A 26,301-nucleotide genomic window follows, 5' to 3' on the forward strand; every position below is an offset into this window, starting at 1 on the left:
TGCTGTGCAAACTGGCACGGATGCCGGTGTAGTGCCACTTGCGCCGGCGCCCCTGGACTGCCACGGCAGAGCAGCCTTCGGATGCCGGCTCGGCCTCTCGTTGGTGTCCTGCCAGTGCAAGGCCTCACGCCAGTGTCCCAGGAGGCATTCCTGGGGCGGGCGGAGCTGCCAGTATCAACTTCCTAACTCCTTTCAGCTTGGGAACGCCCCCTTTAGCAACAAAGGTGCTGCATCAGCTTTTTGTTGGCGCAGAGTCGCTGTTTTCAATGGGCCTTTCCCCCCCCTTTTAAAATTTTTCTTTTAAAAAAAACCCCTACCCCACCCCCGCTGCAGCAGCCAAACCTCTTTGGAGGCACTGCGGCACTGTCGCGGCTACGCCGTCCTCGGCCACTGCAGCTCTCAATAATGAGCTGTTACCCGCAGCAAACATAATTGCCACACTAAGGGTGTTGTTTTCCTGAGCCACACAAAGCCAGTCAATCAGTGCTGGCTGCCGCTGGTTCAGTGACAATCTGCAAAGTGACATTCTAGAAGAACTGCACTCACTTATCTTTTAAGAATGATTTTAAACGAAGATCTGTCTGACCTGGATTTTTATGGCTGCCTGATGATCCTACCTCTTGGACAAGGAGATGAGAGGAAAAATAAACAGGGGTCTAATGGCACCTTAAACCCTAGATTTTACTCTAGCATAAGCTTTTCTGGACTAGAGCTTCCTTCGTCAGATGCATGAGATGACGTGAATTTGTGTCATACAAATCCGCTAGCTGTCATGTCAGCGCTCTTAAAACTATTCGTAGGTAGCACTATTTTAATTAGTATTTCCTTAGTAATATGTAAAAAAGGTAGAAAAGAGCAAGAATCCAGTAGCACCATAAAGACTAACAACATGTCTGGCAGGGTATGAGCTTTCGTGAACCACAGCTCACTTCTTCAGATACAGCTAGAATGTGACTCATTGGTGTCACATTCTAGCTGTATCTGAAGAAGTGAACTGTGGCTCATGAAAGCTCATACCCCGCTAAGAATGTTGTTAGTCTTTAACGTGCTACAGAATTTTTTTTAGTCTTTAAGGTGCTACTGGCGCTACTTGCTCTTTTCTATTGCTGTTGACAGACTTTCAGTGCATTCCTGGGCGGAATGCCTGCACTGCTGTTTGGAGACAACACGGTTCCACGTGTTTAAAAATACGTTGCAATTTAGCAATGCACTGCTATATTATACTCCCACGATGACACTGGGTGAACATTTTTTACACAGGGGGGGTGTAATACATGGTGTTAATGGGAACTGAATTCTTTGCAACCCCAGAGCCTGGTTTCAGGTACTGAGCTCCTGCCATTAATGGTTCGTTCTTGGCAGCGATTCAATTTTTTTGCAACATATATCAGCCTGTAGAGACTGGTAATGCCATTCTAGCGCTTTTCGCCATATTCCAGCAAGAGCTATGGACACGGACACAGGAGACTTGTTGACTGTATCTGTTAAGTCATTAATTGTGAGTTAGGGGGCCATAAAAGCCAAGATGATGGACTGAAATTCAGAACATGCTTTATGGAGAGAGTGGCCCAGGTGGTCTGTCCTGATATTTTGCTTCCTTTTTCCACATTGCCGCTACAGTCAATGAAGCAAGCGCCTTTGTGGTCTATTAAAACAAATCTGTCAATAGGCAAACAATAAAAGCAAGAAGCTGCCTGAGCGTTTGTTACACTTTGACCCTTTCCATTGATCCTCGTCTCCCAGGTTTGAAAACATTCTTAAGGGATTTCAGAAATGCTATTAAGCCAGAAACACTTCCTCCGCATTTAGCAGTTTCTGTTACAAAGCTTTCTTTTTAAAGCACTCTTCTAGTGTCAAAATTATTAAATGCCGTGAAATGATTGGAGTCTGACTAGACGGCACACATCTGACAGTTGCCAGATTAATATGTCCTACAATTTATCCAACTGTCACAGTGCCAGCAATTTTGTTGTATGGCAGATGGGTTGAGGCCAGGTAAGGTTGGGGCCTACCTTGGTTTGGCTTTCTGTACTGGCATCGGCAAAAGTGAAGGAAGCTCTTTTGTGGATCATCCTCAATGCATTTTATTTATTAGTAAAATGTCTATACCTTGCCTTTTCCTTGTGGCTCAAGGTGCCTTACAATGCTGAGATTGAAAATATACAAACTACAATAAAACCCCATTAACAAGGCCTGTAGTTCACACGCCGATGAAAAGCCCTCACAAACAAAATGGCTTTACAGAGATTCCTGAAAACATCTAAAGATGGCGCCCCCCTCATCTTCTCAGGAAACCCATTCCAAAAGGTGTAGAGGGGCTGTGGCTCAGGGGAAGAGCATCTGTTTGGCATGCAAAAGGCCCCAGGTTCAATCCCCGGCATCTCCAGTTAAAGGGACTAGACATATAGGTGACCTGAAAGACCTCTGCCTGAGACCCTGGAGAGCCACTGCCGGTCTGGGTCAGTATAAGGCAGCTTCTTGTGTTCACTACAGGAAAGGGCTCCATGAGATACAAGGCAAGCCACTTTAAGGAGGGGAGTAACTAGAAATTGGCAATCCAAAGACTTTAGTTAGTACAGAGGGACAGATCTTTCGAGAGTTCATCTGAAACTCCAATTCAGTGCCAGGGAAACTCAAATTTGGGGTTTAGATGGGGGTGTCAGACTAACAGGGCAATCCTGAGCAGAGTTACACCCTTTTAAACCCATTGACTTCAATGGACTTAGAAGGGTATAGCTCTTCTAAGGATTGTAAAATAAGTCAATATTGATGCACTTTAGAACATGTCGCTCATGTTCTAAACGTGTCTTTTGTCACTCAATTGCATGATTTTTATTGAATTTTGGTACTTGAATGTATTTTGAATGTGGTCGTAGGGAAATAAAATCTTGACTGAGACTGCGAAAGAAGCATAATATGATATGCTGGACAAAGAAATCCCTTGGTTTGCAGTGAAGGAGGCTTCTGAACATACTATATGCTCATTTTTAAATATACTTGGACATCCACAATGTCTAGAAACTTAGGATTTGATCCTATATGATTTCCTCCAAGAAAGGATGCTTTCTTCTAATGAAACACAGCTCCTTCTACCAGAAAAGGGTTCCTCAGTTAATGAAAAGGAGCTGTAGAATTCAACCCCCCCTTTTTATAACGCAGGATGATATTCTTGTGAATCTACAGTATGCATCAAATGTTGCTTTTGATAACACGTTTCGGTAGAAATGCTTTATGCAGTAAAACTGATAAGGAAAACCGATGGACCGGTATCTGCTTCTATGCCAGCTGAGGACATGGCCTCTAATCCTTTAATTACATAACACACAATTAACAGCATATGGAAGTGAATAAGCACTAATTTCATGGAGGCTGCACTCAGAACTGCAGAAGAACCCAATGTTACTTGCAACCACATTTCCAATATGTTGTGGTAGCACGCAAGCACAATTTTAAAGCAACGCTAAGTCCTCGGCACGTGAAAATTTATTGGAAGATTTTGTATTAAAGGACTGCCTCTGGTTATTACTCATACCTCTAATTCTAGCTCTTCTCTGTCCATTTCTTGATGAATGCCTCCCATGTAATCATTTGGGTCATAGTAGTCGTGCCCTGATGAATGCCTGGGAAAATAAAGCACAGTTTAGGTTATCACTTGCTCTTCTAATTAACATATTAATCCTCCCCAAGCTTCATGGCAGATCATCACTAAAGTGTCACGCGTACATCCAGGCTGATGGGATGCCAGTGATCAATGGTGTTCAGGGTTGTAAGCTCATTAAACAAAAAGCAAACAAATATAAAATCTGTCTCCTTCACGTAACGTGCGGGGGCTAACCCGCTAGAGAGGCAAACAGTTAATTTCAGCCAGCAGTCTTGAAAGAACAGCCAATTGATATTGCTGTGGTTTGCTATCAGGAAAGCAGAGCTGCAGGATGTTATGGCATGGGAGAAAGTAGTTTCGATGTGTGTGCATGGCATGGATGAATATTCTCAATAAAATAGTCTGTCAAGCATAATGGCTTGTTGGAGTTAGGCTGGGCTCAATGCAAATGTTCAGTAACATGCAGTATGCAAATAAACACAATTCAGAATCTAAAGATTTGCATAATAAAAGGATGGAAGGAGTACATTTTGAAAGTTAGCTAGAATATCAGTAAGCCTACTTACAAATTAGATCAAAGCCCTCAGAATGCTTTCAGTCAAGATTCAGGATTTGGTCACAGTGTATAAGTGCCCATGAGATAAATTTTATCCCCCCTTTGATTCAGTCTACAACATATATTCATACATACTTCTGAGATAGTAAGTGTGGAAGGGGCTGTGGCTCAGTGGTAGCGTATCGGCTTGACATGCAGAAGGTCCCAGATTCAATCCCCAGCATTTCCAGTTATAGGACCAGGCATTAGGTGATGTGAAAGACCTCTGCTTGAGACCCTGGAGAGCTGCTGCCAGTCTGAGTAGACAATACTGACTTTGATGGACCAAGGGTCTGATTCAGTATAAGGCAGCTTCATGTGTTCATGTGTATGAATATATGTTGCAGGACTGAATCAAAGGAAGGAGCATAAAAGTGGGACGTGGGACAGGAAAAGCCGGGCTCTCTCCAAGAGCTAGCCTTCACTTTTTACAGTGGACCTAAAATGCTTACACTTTTGTCTGAACTTTCAAAAAGAGGATTGGTTGCAAAACAGGAAGAGGAGCTAAGTGAGCAGAAATTTGTGCTTTTGTCCTGCACCAGCAGAATAATGGTGCAAGCTTTGGCTCGTGAACTCCCTCTTCTTCCTCTCATTTCATGCAGCATCTAATTACTTCCTTGGCAGAGCAGCAATAAGACATTAGAGCAGTGGGGATCCCAGGAATTGTCCAGGTTCATACATGTAATGGCAAACCATGGTTTGCTGTTATGATTAGGGTTGCCAGGTCTCCCCAGCAACCAGTGGGAAATGGGTGGTGGATGGGGGGGACGTACCAACTGCGGAGGGAGGCCGGTGCCATGATGTAATTTCTGAAAGTGACATCATCACGTCGCTGACATCATGGGAGACGCTCTGGTATTTGGGCAAAAACATTATGGTAAAAGCCGTTTTTAGCATAGAGTTTTGCGCAAATACCACAGCGGCATGTGAAGACATCACTTCCGAATGTGATGTCATCACATCAACAGTGACCAGGCCAAGACCCAAATTTACCGCTGGTAAGTCCCCCGCCAGCTGGCTGAATGGTGCTGGGGGGAGGGGGCCCAAAGTGCGGGATCCCCCCGCCCCTGGCAGGGGCGTGGCAATCCTAGTTATGACTGAATAGGCCCATTACAGTTATCAGGGTAGGTTCCCATGTCATGCTTGAGCCATCCGCATTTTCCCTGACAAAGGCAGCAGAGGTGGGAAAAAACACAAAAAGAAATGGTTATGATAATTGGTGACTTCAATTGGTGAGTCACTGGCTGTGTAAACGTACATTCAGATCACGAGGCAGCCAACTCTGGGTTGGGAAATACTGGAATGGGTGGAGTCTGGGGAGGGAGGGGTTTGGGGAGGGGTATAATGCCATAGAGTCCACCCTCCAAAAGCCATTTTCTCCAGGGGAACTGATCTCTGTTGCTTGGAGATTTGTTATAATTCCGGGAGATCTCCAGGCCCCACCTGGAGGCTGGCAACCCTAAGTGCGAAAATTAAGTGCGAAAATTAAGTTAAGTCATTGTGTCTTAGTAACCATAGAACCGAGGGGAGTCCACCCTAAATGTATCTGTATTGTATGTAAATGTATAGTGCATTTGTGTTCAAAGTTCATGTAATTTCCAAACGAAGATTCTTTCAAAAATATGGGGATTCGTTAAAAGAAAGCTGAATGAAAGAGTCAGGGAAGCTGAATCCCTTCAAGAAACAGGGGAGGGTATTTAAAACCACTAAAATCTATACCACAGATTAGTAAGGGTACTAACAAGACCACAGCAATACAAGCGTGGTTAAATAGCAGTGTGATGGAAGCCATGAAAGGCACAGAATGGTTTCCTTTGAAAAGTGGAAGTCCTGATCAAATGAGGGTTGGGAAAAAGCAGGAACTCTAAAAAAAAAAAGTCAATAAGGCACACAGGGAATTTGAGGAGCAAAGTGATAGGAAGCCATAAAAATTACTTTTTAATACCTTGAAAGCAGGAAACTAGCCAGGGAGCATCTTAAGACAACAAAGGTGTGAAAGAAATGTTGGCAAAGACTGCAGAGAAGCTAAATGAATGATTTGCATGAGCCCTCACTGCAGATGGTGGTTAAGAGATAGTTACTCACGAACCGTTATTTTAGAGGAGACTGGCTGAAAAACAGAAGTGATAAAGGTAGACGTTGGGGTTAATTAACAAATTGTAATTGACAAACTGGGTGTGTGGCATTTCCCCAAGAGTCTCTAAAGAACTCAAATGTGAAACTGCTTTTCCAAACTGGTTCCTGGTAAATGGGAAGAAAGAATAATTAAAGGTATAAATTCTGAAACACAGAGAGATGCAAGTTGTGCTGAAGATTATTCAGTATGACTTTTGAAAAAGGGAAGTCCTGCCTCAAAAACATTTTGCATGTTTTGAAGAGTTTCACAAATGTGGGGTGGTCTGGATTTACAAACGGCTTTCGACAGAGTACCTTACCCAAGACCCCTAAGTACAGATAATGTTCACAAATAAGAGGACACGGTCCAGTTATAGTGCCATAAAAACAGAAAGCAGAGAGTAGAAATAAATGGGCAGTCCATGGACAGACATAAGCAATAGGATCATTCAGGATCTGTGTTGGGACTGGAGCTATTAAAGTTATTGATAAGTGACCTGGAGTCACAGGTGAGCAGTGAGGGACTGTGGGAAAGGGACAGAAAATTTAAAAAGCCAGCACTGTAGCACCTTTATATAAATCTGAGGTGCAAGGTTAGGGTTGCCATATCACAATAAGAGTATTACAAAAGTAGTTTTTAGCTGAGAGACCTACCAGACTCAGCGGAGGGACCCCATCCTCCCCCATCTGCCCCCTCCCCGCCTAACCACTTTGGACACTGTCCTCATGTCTGCCTTTTTTGTTATTTGGGGGATTTTTTTCTCCAAACCTGGGGAGCCCCTCGCCAGGTCAATAGAAAAATATCTATATCTGGCCCCATTGTTTTGGTTTTTCCATCCACATGGAAGCCAGGTTCAGAATTAGATATAGGACGATTCATAGGATTTCCAACCTTCAGGTAGTAGCTGGAGATCTCCTGCTATTACAATTGATCTCCAGCCGATAGAGATCAGTTCACCTGGAGAAAATGGCTGCTTGGGCAATTGGACTCTATGGCACTGAAGCCCCTCCCCAAACCCTGCCCTCCTCAGGCTCTGCCCCAAAAACCTCCTGCTGGTGGCGAAGAGGGACCTGGCAAATGTAATGATTCAGTAGGTTGTTAATTTATAAGAATTTATAAATAGTGTGGGATAAGTGGTTAGAGAAAAATTCTCTTAGGCCTCAGATAACCTTAGACCCCAGGATCATTTAAGGAAACGGCTCAGTAGAATGTTCACTATGGATAAAATGAAGTAAGATTCCAGGAATTTCCACAGATTCTGGTGATAACCAGAAGCTTTATAGGTAATGCCAAGCACTGCAAAAGAAGCCCAAATAGGATACAGGCTACTGTCCAAGTGCCCTTGAAACCCTTTTGAAGCAAAGTCACTGACCAAAGTTCTGCTCTTTAGACACCCATCCTTTCATGGTCAAGATATAGGCTTTTATGCAGGGACGTTTCCCTGCGGTCACCCCCGCCGACTGCTTTAGGGCTTCCTTTTGTTTATGCATGCCTTTTCCGCCCGTCAGAGGTTGCCTCGCTCTCCCCGCCTGTTTTGCCCGCATTTTCCAGATTCTGTCTAAAACAGACCTGAAACTGCATTTCACTTCAAAAGTGCCTTCTTATCAGCAATACCATCGAACTTTCTGCAAATAAAATCGAAAGATGTTCATCGCAAATACTTTGTCATTTTTGGCAAATGTCTACCCCTTTCTTTTTGCTGCAGAAATAAGTATCAAGTATCCATGTGGAATAATACTGGACTCTGAAGAGAATTCTTTCCTACATTAACAGTATGGGTAGGCTCAAGAATGGCTAAGGAAGCAATTTATTTTTTTAATTTGGATGTGCAAAAGTATCAGAACATTGCTAGCAGTAATTAAAAATTGATTCTCGAAATTCCTTGACACTATTCTGAAGAAATATCAGCCCTCGAGAACAACATATTTACGTAAGATCGCCATAGGATTATAATAAAGTGATTAATATACTGGAACAGAAGATAGTTGCTCTTAGCTGTGTGAAATTTATGTTCCCTGTGACAAAGAGAGCAGCAGTGTAAAACCATTTTATTTGCTGGGGACTCTAATGGTGTGTAAGCTGCAGGTATTTTCAGAGGGGTTTTTAAAAATTGTATTTTGTATGTTTTAAACTGGGTTTTGTAAGCCACCTTAAGCCATGGGGAAAGGTGGGGTATACATATTGTAACGAATAAAAAAGAACGAAGACAGAAAAGCTGTGACCCCATGTTTAGGGAAGGCCATGTATCTTGATAGAGCACATGTTTTGCATGTAAAAGGTTCAGGCATCTCCATCAGAGCATTAAAACACTCTTGCCAGACCCTAGATAACTGCTCCAATCCAAGTAGTCCATAGTGAGCCAGATGGATGCAGTGTTTGAGTAGAAGTGTATGGGTATAGGTGCATGTCCATTTATGCATGTATCAACCTTTGTGGGTATGTGTAGGATTTTTTTTTACATTTTTATGGGGAAGGGAGGAGGGAAGGCAGCATGGTATAGATGGATTCTGTCAAACGACAGAAGCTAAGCAGGGTCAGTACTTGGATGGGAGACGACGACGAAGAAGAGTTGATTTTTATATGTCGACTTTCTCTACCCTTTAAGGAGAATCATACCGGCTTACAATTACCTTCCCTTTTTCTCCCCACAACAGACACATTGTGAGGTAGGTGAGGCTGAGAGAATTCGAAGAGAACTGTGACTAGCCTAAGGTCACCCAGCTGGCTTCATGTGGAGGAGTGGGGAAACCAACCTGGTTCACCAGATTAGAGTCTGCCACTCATGTGGAGGAGTGGGGAATCAAAATCGATTCTCCAGATTAGAGCCCATTGCTCTTAACCACTACACCATGCTGGCTCTCCAAGGAAGACAATGGAAAACCACCTCTGCTTATCACTTATCTTGAAAGCTCCTTGCTGGACTCACCATAAATTGGTTGTGACTTGATGACACATACATAAGTACAGGGAAGGGGAAACAGCATCCCTGTTTTGCATTGCAAGGTGCTTTGAAAAGTCCTCTGAACTCCACAAGCCACTTGCAATGCAGCATGTGAGGTGGTTCAAACCTCCTACTGTATGTGGATCAGGCAGGGATATTTCTCAGATTGCAACCATTCACCTCCCCTGTAACGTGACAATCATCTATATAGTTCTAGTTCATCCCATTAGAGAAGAAAAAGGCTTTAGTTTGTATAAATGCCTTTGATGACAGCAGCCTTCAAGAATATGAATCGTCATTCATGGGACTGCTGATCAAAATACACCATTGACTGAAGATTTCACTTAGTTTCATTACATGTGAATGGGTCAGAGGTTTTTTTTTAACTTATTACTAGATTACTCAGAGTTAGGGATTTGACAAACTCTCCATTTCCACAGATGTCTAGATCACTCACTTATAATTTCCAAATGGTGGTCTGCAACCAAGCATTTAAGAAAAATAAGTGCCCTTAAGGTTTTGGAAAGTTGTTGGAAATAGGCTGTTGTTTTGAATAATATTTCTGATCTCAGAAATAAGGTATTTATTATACTGGGGCATTCACTCTCAGACTAGCATTCTTCATGAAGTTTTTGCCAGGATAAAATAACAGGAGGGGATGTATGCCGATCTCAACTCCTTGGAGGAAGAGTGTGGTAAGGTGGGGTAGGTAAATGTGGAATGATGGATTCTATTCCTATGCATTTCTTTATTAGGTAGATACACACTGCATTTTCAGGACTCTTCAGAATCTGGCATACCTTCTGAGAACATCACTGTGTCTTTTATAGGAATTTGAAATGCAGCCTTCCATTATTTGTGTTAGCAATGTTGCTCCAGTGACAGCTGCCTTTCACGTTACACGCTGTGGTTTTTAAAAAGCTTTAATGAAATTGATACTTACTCTTCAGGTAAGAGATATGGATCCAGTACTGTAACTGGTGGCGTAGGTGAGCCCATCTTGGTTAGAGCCATGATATGTTCAAAGGTGATATCCGTCTGAGTGCCCATATCAACTAGGAGGCATTCATGAGAGGGACTGAAGATTTTCGTACGCGGTGCTCTCCTAAGGACCTGTACTACAATAGGATCTTTAGCTGTTTTGAATGCTTCAACCGCTTGGTCGTGGGTTGCTTTAGATAAGTCTTTTCCATTTACCTTTGGGGAGAGAAAAAATGAGAACAAGAAAGTAAGTCCTATTTTTCTAGCATTCCCTTTGTATAAAACTGCTTCCCAAAAAAGATTATTCTGTTAAGATTATTCTGACATTTCTGAGCTATTTGTTAAGGCAGATGTTTTTCAGTCCATTGCTCCAACGTAGCACTAGTCAATAATGGCCAAAATGTGCAGCCATTTTATACTGGAGGAGTCCCTGTGGAATACGGTTGCCAGCTCTGGCTTGGGAAATGCCTGGAGATTTTTGGGGCAGACCCTGAGGAGGGTGGGGTTTGGGCTGGGGAGGGACTTCAATGCCATAGAGTCCAACTGCCAAAGTGGCCATTTTCTCCAGGTGAACTGATCTCTATCGGCTGGAGATCAATTGTAATAGCAGGAGTTTAATACCTGGAGGTTGGCAACCTTACTGTGGAACAATGTTCCAAAGGTATACTTAGTGGGTATTTGTTAAGAGGCCTTTCATTTCTTCCACTGACTATTTTCAAAAGCCAGATTCAGTGCCACTTGAAATCAGTCAAGGGTCAGTGTGGGAGTTAGGGTGCCAACCTCCAGGTACTAGCTGGGGATCTCCTGCTATTACAACTGATCTCCAGCAGATAGAGATCAGTTCACCTGGAGAAAATGGCCGCTTTGGCCATTGGACTCTATGGCATTGAAGTCCCCTCCTCTCCCCAAACCCCGCCCTCCTCAGGCTCTGCCCCAAAATCCTCCTGCTGGTGGCAAAGAGGGACCTGGCAACCCTAGTGGGAGTGAAGGGAAAAGTTCAGGAGACCATAGTAAACTAGTACTGCACTGTTGGCCACATTATCAAAGGCTAATAGTTTTAAACTGTATTATCACAGCTGCTTTATTTTGCCTCTCAACTATAGAAAAAGAACGATCCAGGAAGTAAAAGTGGCCTCGTCCACTAATAAATAGTATACAAAGCTCTTCAACTTGCTCCATGCAACCTTGGGGATGAATTTCCTGCTTCCTAGAATCACAAGTGACCTTAGAGGTGATTTTCATAACTTTCCTTCCCACCTATTTTTATTGTTTTAAATAATATTCATTCATTTTAATGGTTCAGAGAATGTGCCGGAGGTACCGGATGTTGCAGTCCTACCGCTAAAGGTAAGCCCTAAATACAAAATTGTGCTAATATTTATGAAAATGCAGGGAAGAGATATCCAGGAGGAACAGCTAAGCAACTCAATCGGTTCTCCATACATCTGGCCAGCCATTTGGATAACCCAATGCCAATGGAATGTACTGTGCTCTGAAGGCTTCCCACACTGGTTCAAAAAGGAGACCTAAGGCTCCTTTCCTGCAGATTGCACCTATAAACTCTTCAAAAGCCTGAGTTTTGTAGTTGTGCTGCGTGGGATGAACTGAACTACACTATACTATCCCCACTAGGCCTGCCCCAGCTCCTGTTTCCTGCCACTGCTCCTGAAGCTGGTGGAAGAAAAATAATGGGGAAAAACTACTGTCACTGACAATGCAATGTCATTTCTGTGGAAAACCAGGAAGTTACATCATACATACATCATTATTTTACCATAGAGTTTTCAGTGATTCCTAGAGAGACACTGCATCACATGCAGGTTTTCCTCTGAAATGTGATGTCACACTGTCACTGATTATGCCCCCCCATCTCCCTGCCACTCTTGGATTCATGCCAGCCAGTGGATGGCAACCCTAACCTCCACTGCAACCTGTCATGTGGCAAAAACTAAATGGAGTGCCTTGCCCTATTCCTGCTGTTCCTGTACAGCAGACACTCATGCACTATATTTATTTATTTAAGACCTTTCTATTCTGCCTTTCCACCCAATTCAGGGTCCCTAAGTTGATGTACATTAAGATATTTCAAACAGTAAAACATTTCAAACACTAAGCATTTAAAATATATATACGTATATGTGTGTGTGTGTGTGTGTGTGTGTGTGTGTGTACATAAGAACATAAAAAAGCCCTGCTGGATCAGACCAAGGTCCATCAAGTCCAGCAGTCTGCTCACACAGTGGCCAACCAGGTGCCTCTAGGAAGCCCACAGGCAAGATGACTGCCGCAGCATTATCCTGCCTGTGTTCCACAGCACCTAAGACAATAGGCATGCTCCTCTGATCCTGGAGAGAATAGGTATGCATCATGACTAATATCCATTTTAACTAGTATACACACACACACACACACACAACATATAAATACATAAAAACAGACAAACAGGATGACAGAAGAGTTAGTGAGGGAATGCTCAACAAAACAAGCCTTCACGGGCTGGCACAGATGGCTTTCCCTGGGGGCGGTTTCAGCGCCATAATTGAGAAGGCCCTTTCTTTGGGTTGCCATCTGTCTAGCCTCAAATGGCAGGGCGTGCGAAGCAGGGCCTCTGAAGATGACTGAAGTGGTTTGGTAAGTTTATATGAGAGTAGGCGGTCCTTAAGGTACGCTGGCTCCGTGGTGTATAGGGCTTTAATGGTTAATACCGGCACTGTGAACTGGTCCTGGAAGCAAACTGGGAGCCAGCGTAGATGGAACAAGACTGAAGTGATACGGTCCCTGTGACCCACTCCAGTCAGCATTATGGCTGCATAAATCTGTACAAACTGTAGCTTCTGGACAGTCTTCCAGGGCATCTCCACATAAAATGCACTGCAGGAATCTAATCTAGATGTTATCAGAGCATGCCCCACAGTGGCTAATCCTTCCTGCCCAGGAACTGCTGCAGCTAGGAGCAATTAGCAAGATACTCCTTTCCATCCACTGCTGTCCACAAAGGGTGCCTAAAGCTGCCTAATAAAAAGGCCATTTCTCTATCTTCCCCTCTCTTTCCTGTGTGATTCTTGACCTTGTCTGCTGTCCCATATATGGGTGTGTATGTGTGATGTCAAGAAGAGATTTCAGAGCACTTTTCAAAAAACTTGGGAGCAAACAGGTGATAAAAGCAGCTCCACACATCTATATTATTGATTTATTTAAGAATATTTGGATGTCACCTCTCCAGAGATTTGCTCAAGGGCTGCACATAAAGTAAAATAATATGAGAAAATATAAGAATTATGAATAATAAAACAAACCATAAAAACAGTCCAGAAGCATAATCATAAAATTTGCACAAAACAAAATCCAGCAGATTTAAATGACAGCCACAGAACAGTCCTCAGGAAAGACGCGGACCATTAAAAAAGGTTGAAAAGATGGAACCCCTGAGTTCATAGTCTAGGTTAAAAGAAATGTTCTGGTCTCACACCTAAAGGGAAACACGGGAGATCACTCCAAAGACAAGATGCCACCACTGGAAAAGCATGTAACACACACACCCTCACATGGAGAAACATATATTCCTTGGCTATACAAGTTGCTAACTTGGTGAATCAGGGTAGACTTTTCTGTTTCCCTTTAGGGTCCTGCCTGCCAACAGATTTCTTGTTGCTCTGGGCAGGTGGATCTGCACCAGTAAAACAAAAGTCCAGCTTGAGCTTGTTGTGTAAGAAAAAGTTCTCTTTAATGTTCCTAGCATATCTCTTCCCTGACCTAGAAGTGGGGAAATGGAATCACATAGACAGCTTTCTTCACCTAGAGCAGCAGAAAAATGGCATCAATTTGCAGAACAACAGCTGAAAAGCAATCCTGGATTCTCATCACAGTCTCAAAAGTCCAGGAATTCTAACATTCACCATATCTGGTTTAGTAGCAGAAGGCTTACTTTATGTGTAGTATCTCCCTGGTCATCCAAGAGGAAACTGTGATTGTTGACATTGTACAATCATATGGACAGGTTGAAAAATATGGAGATACAAGTAGAGGACTCTTGCTGGGAAACAACTCATTTTACCTTCTCCCACTGTTTCTTTTCCCCCTTCCCCGAAAGCCCATACAGCCTGCTACCTTTTCCTGCTTCCTTCTCTCTTTCCCACTTATCAGCTCAACCTACTTACATCTACTGTTGTTTTCAACTTTCCATCCTTCCACCCACCTGGCAGCCTCTCCCTAACCTGGGCTATGTTGCACAGTGCCAGTCACTGGGCCGGGTTCAGTTATGCAGTACCGGCTGGCCTGGCCTCAGTTGCATGGTGGGGAACCTACAAGGACATGTGGGCGCCACCTCACTTTCTTCTGTATCCCCCTCACCACACTCTGTATCCCCCTCACTGTATCCTCTTTCCCTCCTCCTGGCCACCCCCATGTCCTTTCCTTGCCTTTTTGGCTCCATCCCAACCACCCACCAGCCTACCTTTTATCTGTCCCCCATCTTCAGCTATAGTATATTTATTATTTACTTGCTACATTAATACAACAATGGGTACCCAAAGTAATTTATATTATTCTCCTCTCCTCTCCTCCATTTTATGTTCATGATAATCCTGTGAGGTTGGTTAGGCTGAGTGTGTGACTGGCCCAAAGTCATAGAGTGAGCGTCCATGGCACAGTGTGGATTTGAACCAGGGTCTCCCAGAACCTAATCTGAAGCTCTATGGTTGGCTGGGTGCTGTTGAACAGTAGTAAGCAGCCAAACCTGGGTGAGTCATGCAAGTCATGTGATAGCAAGTTGCCTAGTAGTTGCTGCCAGGCTAGCTCCAATGGGTCTTCCCTCAAAGTCCAAACTAGCCCTGGACAGGAGCCCTGTCCCCCTCCTCCAGGCTTTTACTGACAGAAACCAAGGCTTGAATGCTGGCAATACTGTCATGGTTACATATCAATGGCTAATGAGGGTGTTTGTTTCTTAAAGCTACATGCATTGCTTCAATCATTTTGGAGGTTTTTAACACTCCCTTTTTTGTGGTTAGGTTTCAGATTTTTCTGTAAATCTGGGTTTTTTCCTTGGTTTGCAGAAAGATTTATCTTGTCTATCCATGGTCCCTGTCTCTGGATTCAAGTATCCACAGATGGGGCTATGTTGAGAATTAGATATATTGATGTTATATAGGTTTGGAATTCCCTATAAAGACACTATAGTAATCTAATTACTGACTATAATGCTATATACGTACAAGGTATTTCACAAAGATAGCAGGAGACATATCTCACAATCTCAATATTTACAGTGAGTTTGGTAAAATGGGGCAAGAATAACAGTGAGTGGATATGTGCAAATCAGTTACATCTGGTTCTTGTAGGTTATCCGGGCTGTGTGACCGTGGTCTTGGTATTTTCTTTCCTGACGTTTCGCCAGCAGCTGTGGCAGTCATCTTCAGAGGAGTAACACTGAAGGACAGTGTCTCTCAGTGTCAAGTGTGTAGGAAGAGTAATATATAGTCAGAAAGGGGATGGGTTTGAGCTGAATCATTGTCCTGCAAAAAGTATCAAAGGTAATGTGCTCATCATTGTCCTGTAAGTATCAAGATAATGTGCTAATGAGGGTGTGGTATGTTAATATGGAACCATTGTACCCTGAATCCAAAGCTAATCTGCATGGCTATTGTGGACTAGAGTCTTTGTTAGTCTGGAGGTTTTCAGGACAGGAAGCCAAGCCTTATTCATTCTTAAACTCTCTTCTTTTCTGTTAAAGTTGTGCTCATGTTTATGAATTTCAATGGCTTCTCTGTGTAATCTGACAAAATCGTTGGTAGAATTGTCCAGTCTTTCAGTGTCTTGGAATAAGACCCTGTGTCCTGTTTGTGTCAGTTACATCTATTTCAACTTTTTTTCCCCCTGGACAAAATGACAATTGAAAGAGTTAGCCAACAGAAGAGGTCAGACTAGACCCATATGAAAATCAGGCACCCTGATCTGTAGCGCATGGTTTTATGGACCAATACTTCAGAATCACTTTTCTTGTTTTAAAAGAGAAAGTTGGAATCTTCTCAAGTCAATGAGTGCCACATAAAATCAAATAATGACTTGGTATGCAGAAACACCTGCTTCCTTCTGTTTTATGATCAACACAAATTGATCGTAAAGCTTCCATACATGGCCTGAATGCCCACAGAGAAGTCAGCATACTTTAGATGGAACCAGGCGATGCATTTGAAACTGTGTGGCAAGCAGGGACTGCCTGCAGCGAAGGCGTGCAAACATCAAAAGCTGGGCTGTTAGTTACTCAAAGGCACGGGTGATGAGCTCAGGGAGCAAATGCATTCTTTATGTTACGCTGCAGATCACAAAGGGACTATGGACAAGGCAGCTGCTAGAATGCATCATGAGAAAGGTTTTATGCAAAAACAACGGCGATCAAAGCAAGCCTTACAAATTGTACTTCTGATACTAATTTTAAAGGATGCTGCTATTCATACCTTTGTCTTAACAAAGATGCCCCTGCACATAAAGAAAGTTATCTGCTTCTGGATATCATGGTATGATCCAGAAACCAGGCTGAATGTTCATCTTCACTGTGCCAGAGAAACACATTTTCAAACTTGTAAATCTTCCTACGTGATGAACGAGCGCATCTTACGACATGGATGTACACACCAGGGTCTCAACAAATGAGTGTCAAGCAACTTCTGGTAAAAACATTTTCCTAGCTCACTGGTACTCCTTAACCTGGGCTTAACACAATGGTTTTAATTAAGGCGCCTGCAATTTATCAGTTTTTCAAGCTTAATATATTTTACTACTCAAGTGCTCTATTTAATACTTGAGCATTTTGAAGGGACACAATGATGTATGGGATCCTTGTGAAAGGGTTGGCATTATTGCAGTGCCAACATCAATTAAGGGGGAGGGAGAGGAGAGAATCTTGCAATATTCCTGTCTAATATAGAGCGTGTGCCAGATTTCACTCCAATAAATGTTACAAGCATTATTAATCAGGGATTGATTAATCATCCTTATTATCACACTCCATCGACCAAATCCTGAATGGCTATCAGTTATCTCAGTGGAGATGAATTCATTTATCCCAACACACACTCTGAGCGTATGTACCCAAACATTACAATTATGGCAACTAGAAGCGGGTTATAGAAAGGCAATACTTGAACTAGTGAGATGGATTTTTTTTTGAGCATGTAGAGAGAGCCAACTGCCCATACCTGCACAACCAGATTAGGGGAAAGACTTGTTCTAGAAGGGTCTGAGCCCCAGCTCTTCCCTATTCGTAAGTTAACTGCCATGTTAATCAGTTCCCGGATCTACATTCCTAGATCTTCAGTTCTGTCCCTTTTCGTTTGGGCTGATCATTTGTCTACTGCTTACCCGCTTGCAACTGTCAGTTACAGTTCAATTGATGAATAAAAATCTCATACATCCCCCGCCCCCACCCCAGGCCTTTGCATTTATACACTGCAAACTATTAATTCTATGGTCCATGAACGTCCATCACCCTCTTCTGGGTTCCACAGTTACGAGACAAAGAAACAAAGGGGAGCCTTCAGACCTGTGGTTTCCCAACCGTTTCAAGTATGAGGATCCCTTTTGAACAACAAGAAATTTTGTAGACCTCCACATGACAGTAGTTGCACTACTAATATCCGTTGACTGAGAAAATACATAATGAGAAAACGCTCCTATGATTTAGAAATGCTTTCAAATGAATTTGTATTGTAAGAATCGTAACAGCACCTACAAACATTTGAAAAAGTGCTACTACATTCGGGTTGCCAGGTCCTTCTTCACCACTGGCGGGAGGTTTTTGGGGCGGAACCTGAGGAGGGCGGGGTTTGGGGAGGGACTTCAATACCATAGAGTCCAATGGCCAAAGCGGCCATTTTCTCCAGGTGAACTGATCTCTATCGGCTGAAGATCACTTGTAATAGCGGGAGATCTCCAGCTAGTACCTATGACTAGGAGTCATTCCTTTGAACTGCAAGGGTGCAGTCAGAATATTAATACATGGTCTGAAGAAGCTAATTATACACAATGCGAAACAAGAGGCAACCGGGATCTTGTTACATCTTTGTATGCTGTATATGAATATTGAATGGATCCACATTCAAAATACACAGCTTTTTACAGTCAAAAGAGAAACATCGGCAGGAACGAGATTCCATCATTGTGATTGGACCAGTCCACATCACCTGACCGCGGAAGTGGTGCGGAGTACAGCGTTCCTCACAACATTGTCTTTATATTGCTTACTTGCGAGTAAGGACTTAGCTGCCGGCATTTCGTTGTTCCCGAGGAGTACTCATTTATGTTAAAGATTCTGAGAAGGTATTAAGTGTAATGAAGTAATTGTATAGTGAAGTTAAACTGTATTGGAACTTATAACCTTGTTGTTGTATAAATTGTTAAGACAAGTTAAGAAACTTTGGAAAGAAAATAAAAAGAGAGAGAAATATATTTGAAAGGAAAGTTGTGGCAGTGTACTGAGATTTTTTTCTTAGGATTGCACAGTACCTGGAGGTTGGCAACCCTACGCTACATCTATACAGAACACTTGGGGGTAGGAACACTGCGCCCTTCATTGTGAGGGGGACTGTGGCATGAATGGGATGAGTCCTGGCATGAATCTCCACCCCCGGGGCTCCACAGATGTGTTTGAGTGCTCTCTTGCAGTCATGTTCCCTTTTGGCAGGTATGTACAGGGAGGAAACATAGCAGCTCCAACCACGTCACTCCTATGCCTCTACCGAGCAGATCCCTCCAAAATATTGCCACAATACACACTTTGCCAAGCAGTTGGAGCTGACTGCAGCTACAAACATGCAAGCCAAGGCATGCTACGTTTTGGCCTGGTCAAATTAAACATCATTAACTCACCCAATTGAGCACATTACAATTTGTACAGCTGTAAAATTAAGCCCAATTTAATGATTTCTGTTGGTAGAAGGACTGCTGATGTTATCCAAAGTTTTATTATTAACAATAAATGAAATGTGCAAATTTTAATGCCTGAGGTTTAGCAATGATCCTGAGGGGTTTCTTTCTTTCTTTTTTGAAAGACTAAGCTATTAGGGTGACAAAGCAATCAGAATTAGAGAATACCAAAACGACCCATGTGTAACACTGAAAAAGATATTTGTTAGCAGAAAAGCACTTAAATAGCCCATGCTTCGAAAGTTAATGTACACTTTTGAAAACATTGTCTTGCAATGCTTAAAGGTGGTGAGGTTTCCTAATTACTATTCTGTAAGACAATGGTAGCTGATAAGACTAAACTGTATACTGGATAAAGGGTTTATAAGTACAGGCAGTAGAGAGACAGTGTGGTGTAGTGGTTAAGAGTGGTGGACTCTAATCTGGAGAACTGGGTTTGATTCCCCACTCCTCCACATGAGTGGCAATCTCTAATCTGGTGAACTAGGTTGGTTTCCCCACTCCTCCTCATGAAGCCAGCTGGGTGACCTTGGGCTAGTCACAGTTCTCTTAGAGCTCTCTCAGCCTCACCTACCTTACAAGATGCCTGTTGTGGGGAGAGGAAGGGAAAGAGATTGTAAACGGTTTGATTCTCCTTAAATGGTAGTGAAAATTGACATAAAAACCAACTCTTCTTCTTCCTTGGGCCCAGTCCATCTGTTTTTTTTGGGGGGGGGGGTCCTGATGAATTGTTCACTCATATGATTACACAGTGTAAGGCAGGAGCATTCATATTTCCTTACTGTACCCACTGATCACTCACCTATCAACTAGACCTTAGCAACTGTTCTCTGTGGGAAATGGTTCTTATCTCCCCCATATACGTTACTGAAAAGATGTACACTGTTCTGGTCCAGCAACGCCAAAAAAGTATACAGCTGGAAATGTTTTGCTCTTGAGTCTGAAAATTGTTTTTTATATGTATTTAGTTGCTTCCTTAGGTTCTCAGAGATATTTACATATATTTAATATTCCTGTTTCTCTTCCTCCCCAAGGGTAGTGGCAGGTTCACGATCTCCCACGGACACAGGACTCCATTGTTTATAATGGATCTAATGAAGTGCCCATCAGAATGACGGGCCTGTATTAATTTTCTCTGGCAGAAGTCAGTGGGAGTCACTGAGTCAAATGGGAGAAAGTATAAGGGCTGTGGTCAGGGGGACACACTTGAGATGGGGCTAATATTGGAGCCCCTACTGAATAAACTAGTGAGTCCGTTGTTGGGAGAGGAGAGATCAATTTTAACGGCTTGTCAGCTGCAGCCCCTTTAATATAAGTCAGTGGGGATTAGTGACTCGCATGCGGGAGAAAGAAAACAGTGCCTCTTCTTTTCTTGAGCTCCCAGTAGCTTTGATGGGTGCGCCTTCCTAAGACAGAGCAGGTACACTCCACTGGAAATGCAGCACTACTAGATGATGGAAATGAAGTGTTTTAATATGAGCCCCGTGGCGCAGTGTGGTAACCTGCAGTACTGTAGTCCAAGCTCTGCTCACGCCCTGAGTTCGATCCCAACAGAAGTTGTTTTCAAGTAGCCGGCTCAAGGTTGACTCAGCCTTCCATCCTTTTAAGTCGGTAAAATGAGTACCCAGCTTGCTGGGGGTAAAGGGAAGGCACTAGCAAAGAAAGCAAAGTTTTACTCACAAGAAGCCAGGAAAGTGGCAGCACCACAGGCAAGGGAGGGTAGAAATATCGCCTCTATTACAAAAGAGGGTTTAACAACTTTCCTGATCAATCAGAGCCCATGTGCATAAGGCAAAGTGCAGGCCACATAAGCTTGGCTTCTCTCACAGCCAATTACAAAGCAGTGTGTAAAGAGGCAGGGATTCACATACTTCCTGCTTCCTGGGAGTTCTTTGAACTACAGCCAATCACAAAGCGGCATTTCAAGGGGCGGGCTTCTTGTTTTGAGCTTGGAGACTGCTGGTGCATAGCTTCTAAAGAAGAAAGCGTAGGTTCAGCAAGCAACGAACCTCAAGTAAAACTCCCATGCATAAATGACCATAGGCTGAAGGCCCCTTTACAGAAGCCACTGTGTGAACAGACTCCTGGTCTTGATGGACATTGGTCTGATCCAGCATGGCCTTTCTTATGTTCTTAAGCCTGTTCTTAAAGCGTTTTTATTCCACTGGCAAATTGGTTACATTACTATGAGCAGGAGCAATTTGGGAGGGCCAGTTTTAAGCATGATCTTGAAAACCCAACAATTCCTACCATTTGCAGGAATATACTAAACTTGAGATCTACAGAGAGCTACTCATGTAGGCAAGTGGCTCCCAAGTACTGGAAGACTGATTCCAATGGCTGAAAGGGTATTCTTAAGTAATTGTTTTTCTTCAGTTTCATACTTTTTTCAGTCATTGGACAGGAAAACGTCAATGGAAGTGGGAATTATAAAAAGTTCTAGTGCATCCTTTGCATATTGAATACATATAGAGGTATTTGGGATGTCTGAAAAAGTCCCCAAGATATGAAGGAACAGCAGCCATGTGAATCCAGCATAACAGTCTTGCTTGCCTGGGATTTGTTTAGATGTCTATTAGTGTCACAATGTTTGACATCTCACCCCCACATCCTACTAGCAAGAGAACTTCAAATGCAATTAATGAAGAATGAGGAATTCCAAGAAGTTGTCTATCTTACCCCAGGAATCCAATTATAATGGTATCACAGAGTGTGAAGAGGATCAATGGTTTAGCACATCCAACTCAACAGTTCTTTGGAAGAGGAAATTTTAATTAGAAAATGGGTGACTGTATGTTACATAGTCATCAACCAATATCTGGTATATGATGTGATGATATTCTATGTCAGTGTTATACAACCTTTCCCAACCTGGGATTAACTGAATTGCAGGCAGAAGTCATATGATGTCAAGGTGATGTCACATGGGTCATGGGACAGGAAGAAGGGGAAGCCAAAGTTATGACTTTGCCAGTGTCAAGGCTAGGACTGTGGGAACAGACCAAGAGAAGCAGGGATAGGAATCAAACCAAACAATAAGAACTGCACAATTTGAGGAACAAACCAAGGGACGGAGCCATGAAGAGCGTTCCACCTCTGAATGACCTTACCTTGCCATCCTAGTGCTTCTCTCAAAATGCATACAAAGAGAGGTAGGAGGCATAGCGTGCTTGCCCTCTATGTTTGCACTCTAGCAACAGATCCTTCAAAAAGTGAGGTAGAATTCCATAACCCATCTGCAGGTCCCAATCCATGTGTTGCAGACCTCTTTTCTATATGACTTAAAGAAACTATTTTGAAGTCTCTTTCCTAGCAAAAAAAAGGACTTTCATTAAGATGGGTTGTATGGTGCACAAATGTTGCATACTGCAAGGACCACTCGAAGTGTGCGCAAGTACGTTTAGGACTATTTTGTATAATCTCTGCTATTTTGACCTCCAGATCCACACTTCAGTTTTGCTCCCACCTTTTACATACTGAATCTGCAACCCTTTATTCTTAGTTCCACTTACTGGCCTGGGTCCACTGGAGAGTTTCCATAGGGGGAAGGACTTCTGCCTTCGGAGCACGACTGTCTTGCCTCCCAAGTCCTGATGTAGCCCCAAATGCCTCCTGAAATGCTACTCCTGGGGGACAACAGCATTCCATGGGCATTTTGGGCTGTGGCAGGATGGGGCAGCAAGGAAGGTAGAGATCTTTCAAGCTGTGTAAATGCCTGGTGGAGCCAACCCACTGTTTTCTCCCACTGTCTAATTCCCTATAAAATGTATGCATTTTTCACTGTTATTTGTGAACAAAACAGCAATAGTCGTATTTAAATGGTAAACACTGGGAATAAAATATCAATAACTTCTGCAAAATTTCAGCTACCCTTGGGACTAGATGTCTGAAATGTCTTGGGTATTTGCCCCAGGCACTCATTCAAAGAAGATGCGAGATTTGGAAGGCTTTAAGAGGGGAATGGACATGTTCATGGAGGAGAAGGGTATTCATGGCTACTAGTAAAAAAGGCTACTAGTCATGATGCATACCTATTATCTCCAGGATCAGAGGAATATGTCTATTATATTAGGTGCTGTGGAACGCAGGCAGGATAATGTTGCTGTAGCCGTCTTGTTTGTGGGCTTCCTAGAGGAACCTGGTTGGCCACTGTGTGAACAGACTGCTGGACTTGATGGGCCTTGGTCTGATCCAGCATGGCCTTTCTTATGTTCTTTTGAGAAAACAGCTTGGGTTTAACTAGTTTAATTAATTAAAATGATCAGCATTATTAAAACACGCTAACATATTTAAATGGACAGGCTTTGCTAAGCCAGCGTGCCCGAGTCTGCCTTTTCTGGCAGACCCACCCTGACTCCAAATGCAGCCAGCATCTTCTGCCAGCTTTATCAATGCCTGCACACAGTGTGCCGAGAGTTGCCCAGCCCCAGCCCCCTTGCCTGATGCACCCAATGGCAACTACCAGGTTCAGAAAGATGCTGCTCAGCACCAAGGGCTGCTCCTTCCCAGCTGCACCCCGCCACACCCTCTACTCCTTTAGATGTCTCTGGGTGCTTGCCAATTAGGGTTGCCAGGTCCCTCTTCACCACCGGCAGGAGCTTTTTTGGGCGGAGCCTGAGGAGGGCGGGGTTTGGAGAGGGAAGGGACTTCAATGCCATGGAGTTCAGTTGCCAAAGCAGCCATTTTCTCTAGGTGAACTGATCTCTGTTGGCTAGCAAAGAGGGACCTGGCAACCCTATGAGGGACCTTAAGGAGTTCTGCAAGGCTGTAAAAAGCAGCCATTTCCTCCAAATTAACTGATCTTTATTGGCTGGAGATCAGTTGTAATAGCGGGAGATCTCCAGCTACTACCTGGAGATTGGCAACCCTACTGCCAATCATCCCTACCTATCTTGATCAGCCTGCCCAAACCCTGTCAAAACTAGTTATGGTTTACATAATTTACAAGTTGCGAGACTGAGTTTTATCAAGGGGGAAGAAGAAGAGGAGGAGGAGGAGTTGGTTTTTATATGCTGACTTAAGAAGAATCAAACTGGCTTACAATTGCCTTCCCCTCCCCACAACAAACAAACTGTGAGGTAGGTGGGGCTGAGAGAACTCAAAGAGAGTTGTGATCAGCCCAAGGTCACACAGCTAGCTTCACGTGGAGGAGTGGGGGAATCAAACCCGGTTCTCCAGATTAGAATCCACTGCTCCAAACCACCACTCTTAACCACTACACCATACTGGCTGAAGAGTTTTGACATGCTACAGTTAACGAATTAGGTCTATGAGTGTAACCAGAAAATACTATAGCAATTGTACTACAGTGGGCCAGGCTTTGAGAGGAATAGGCCAAGATACAATATAAAAGATGAGCAAGAAGTAACAGGAAAAGAGCAAGCTATACGTATGCAACAGCCATGGTACTAGGAAGCCACAGCAGAGAAGGAGAAGGAGACAGCAAACCATTAAGGCAACACATGATCTATGTCCCTAATCAAGAGAAGATGACATTCTAAGGTGAAAAATGGGAGTCCTAGGCACAAATCCAAATGGAAAGTCTTCCAAGCAAGAGAATGCAAAAGACATCGGAAGCAGCCACATCAATCATGTGGATTAAAAAAATTATCCTTTTGTTTCTGATGGACAAACAAGGGCAAAAAGAAACACAAGTTTGTGACAAGTGCAATAATGGCACATTGCTCATAATTTCAGTGTGTGGAAGATTATAGGAGATGAGTTTACAACACATGGATTATGAGACCTCCTTCTTATGCTTAGGGTTAATCTACTCATTCCCTGCGGAGAATGCTTTCACGGGATGCCGTTTGTGAGGCCAGAGGGACCATATTCTTTACCTATGCATTCATTAAAATTACGTTTTAATTGCTGTAAGGAACTTGAGGGGCCAAAATTTCCTTATCCTAGATTTGCCTTCTTCCATCTTTATCTCAGGACATTTGTACCCAGCACACCCTATTTGAAAACAGTGGGCACATTGTATTTGTTTCTGCTCTAAGAACTCTTATTTTGTTTAATGGCAACACTTGGCATAGGTAAAATGGAGGAGGGGAGCATGAGGTAAGCCACTGTGGGTCCTAGGGTTGCCAACCTCGAGGTGGTAGCTGGAGATTTCCTTCTGTCAGTTCCCCTGGAGAAAATGGCCGCTTTGGCAACTGGACTCTATGGCATTGAAGTCCCTCCCCTCTCCAAACCGTGCCCTCCTCAGGCTCCACCTCCAAAATCTCTAGGTATTTCCCAACTCGGAGCTGGCAACCCTAGCAGGTCCCCACTGGGGAAAGTGTGGGTATAAATGAACTAAATGACTAAATTTATACATTGAAGAATGTGGCAAACAAATGGTTGTATGGTTCTGCTTTCTAACACTTGTAACTTAAATGTTTGATGTAAGGGCTCCTATGGAGATGTGCACGAGTTTCTTTTTCAGACATGGTAATGTGGTGAAAATAGTAGGCAAACATGCACTGAAGGATAACAGAAGAGCCTTGGTGGATTACACTCAGCCCATCTAGACTAACACCCTGTTCCATATGACAATCATACAAATACTTCTGGAAAGGCCACAATAGGGTTGCCAACCTCCAGGTGGTGACTGGAGATCTCCTGGTATTACAACTGTTCTCCAGGTGACATAGATCAATTCACCTGGGGAAGATGGCTGCTTTGGAAGGTAGACTCTATAGTATTATACGCCATTGAAGTCCCTCCCCTCCCCAAACCCTGCCCTCCTCTGTCTCCACCCCTAAAATCTTCAGGTATTTCCCAACCCAGAGCTGGCAATCCTAGGCCACAAGCAGGGCATGAAAGCAGCAGCACTTTCTCACTGTTATCTCCCAGCAACTAGGGTTTCCATATGCCTGCTGGCACTCCAGAGGTCATGCTAGGAAAAGTTGAGGGCAGCAGGAAAAGAGGAAGACCCAACAAGAGATGGATTGACTCAATAAAGGAAGCCACAGCCTTCAATTTGCAGGATCTAAGCAAGGCTGTCAAAGATAGGACATTTTGGAGGACTTTCATTCATAGGGTCACCATGAGTCAGAAGCGACTTGACGGCACTTAACACAGACACAGACACACACACACACACACACTCCAGGTCAGTGGGAGAAAGATTTTTTTTAAAAATTGTCTCAGACGGTATGACA

The 26,301-nt window shown here is 43.3% G+C and overlaps 1 protein-coding gene across 2 annotated transcripts in view; it reads right to left on the reverse strand.

The window, feature by feature from the left end:
- PDZRN3 (PDZ domain containing ring finger 3) overlaps positions 1–26,301 on the reverse strand; it is a 235,930-nt gene that overhangs the window by 22,893 nt on the left and 186,736 nt on the right. For both annotated transcript variants that reach the window (XM_056858942.1, XM_056858943.1), the window contains 2 exons: positions 10,197–10,450; positions 3,533–3,620 (listed from right to left, as the gene is read on the reverse strand). In XM_056858942.1, coding sequence (XP_056714920.1) covers positions 3,533–3,620; positions 10,197–10,450 — 342 coding nt within the window. The remainder of the gene's footprint in view (positions 1–3,532; positions 3,621–10,196; positions 10,451–26,301) is intronic.

Source organism: Euleptes europaea, chromosome 1, assembly GCF_029931775.1.
Source record: "Euleptes europaea isolate rEulEur1 chromosome 1, rEulEur1.hap1, whole genome shotgun sequence".
In the NCBI taxonomy this organism is placed as follows: domain Eukaryota; kingdom Metazoa; phylum Chordata; class Lepidosauria; order Squamata; family Sphaerodactylidae; genus Euleptes; species Euleptes europaea.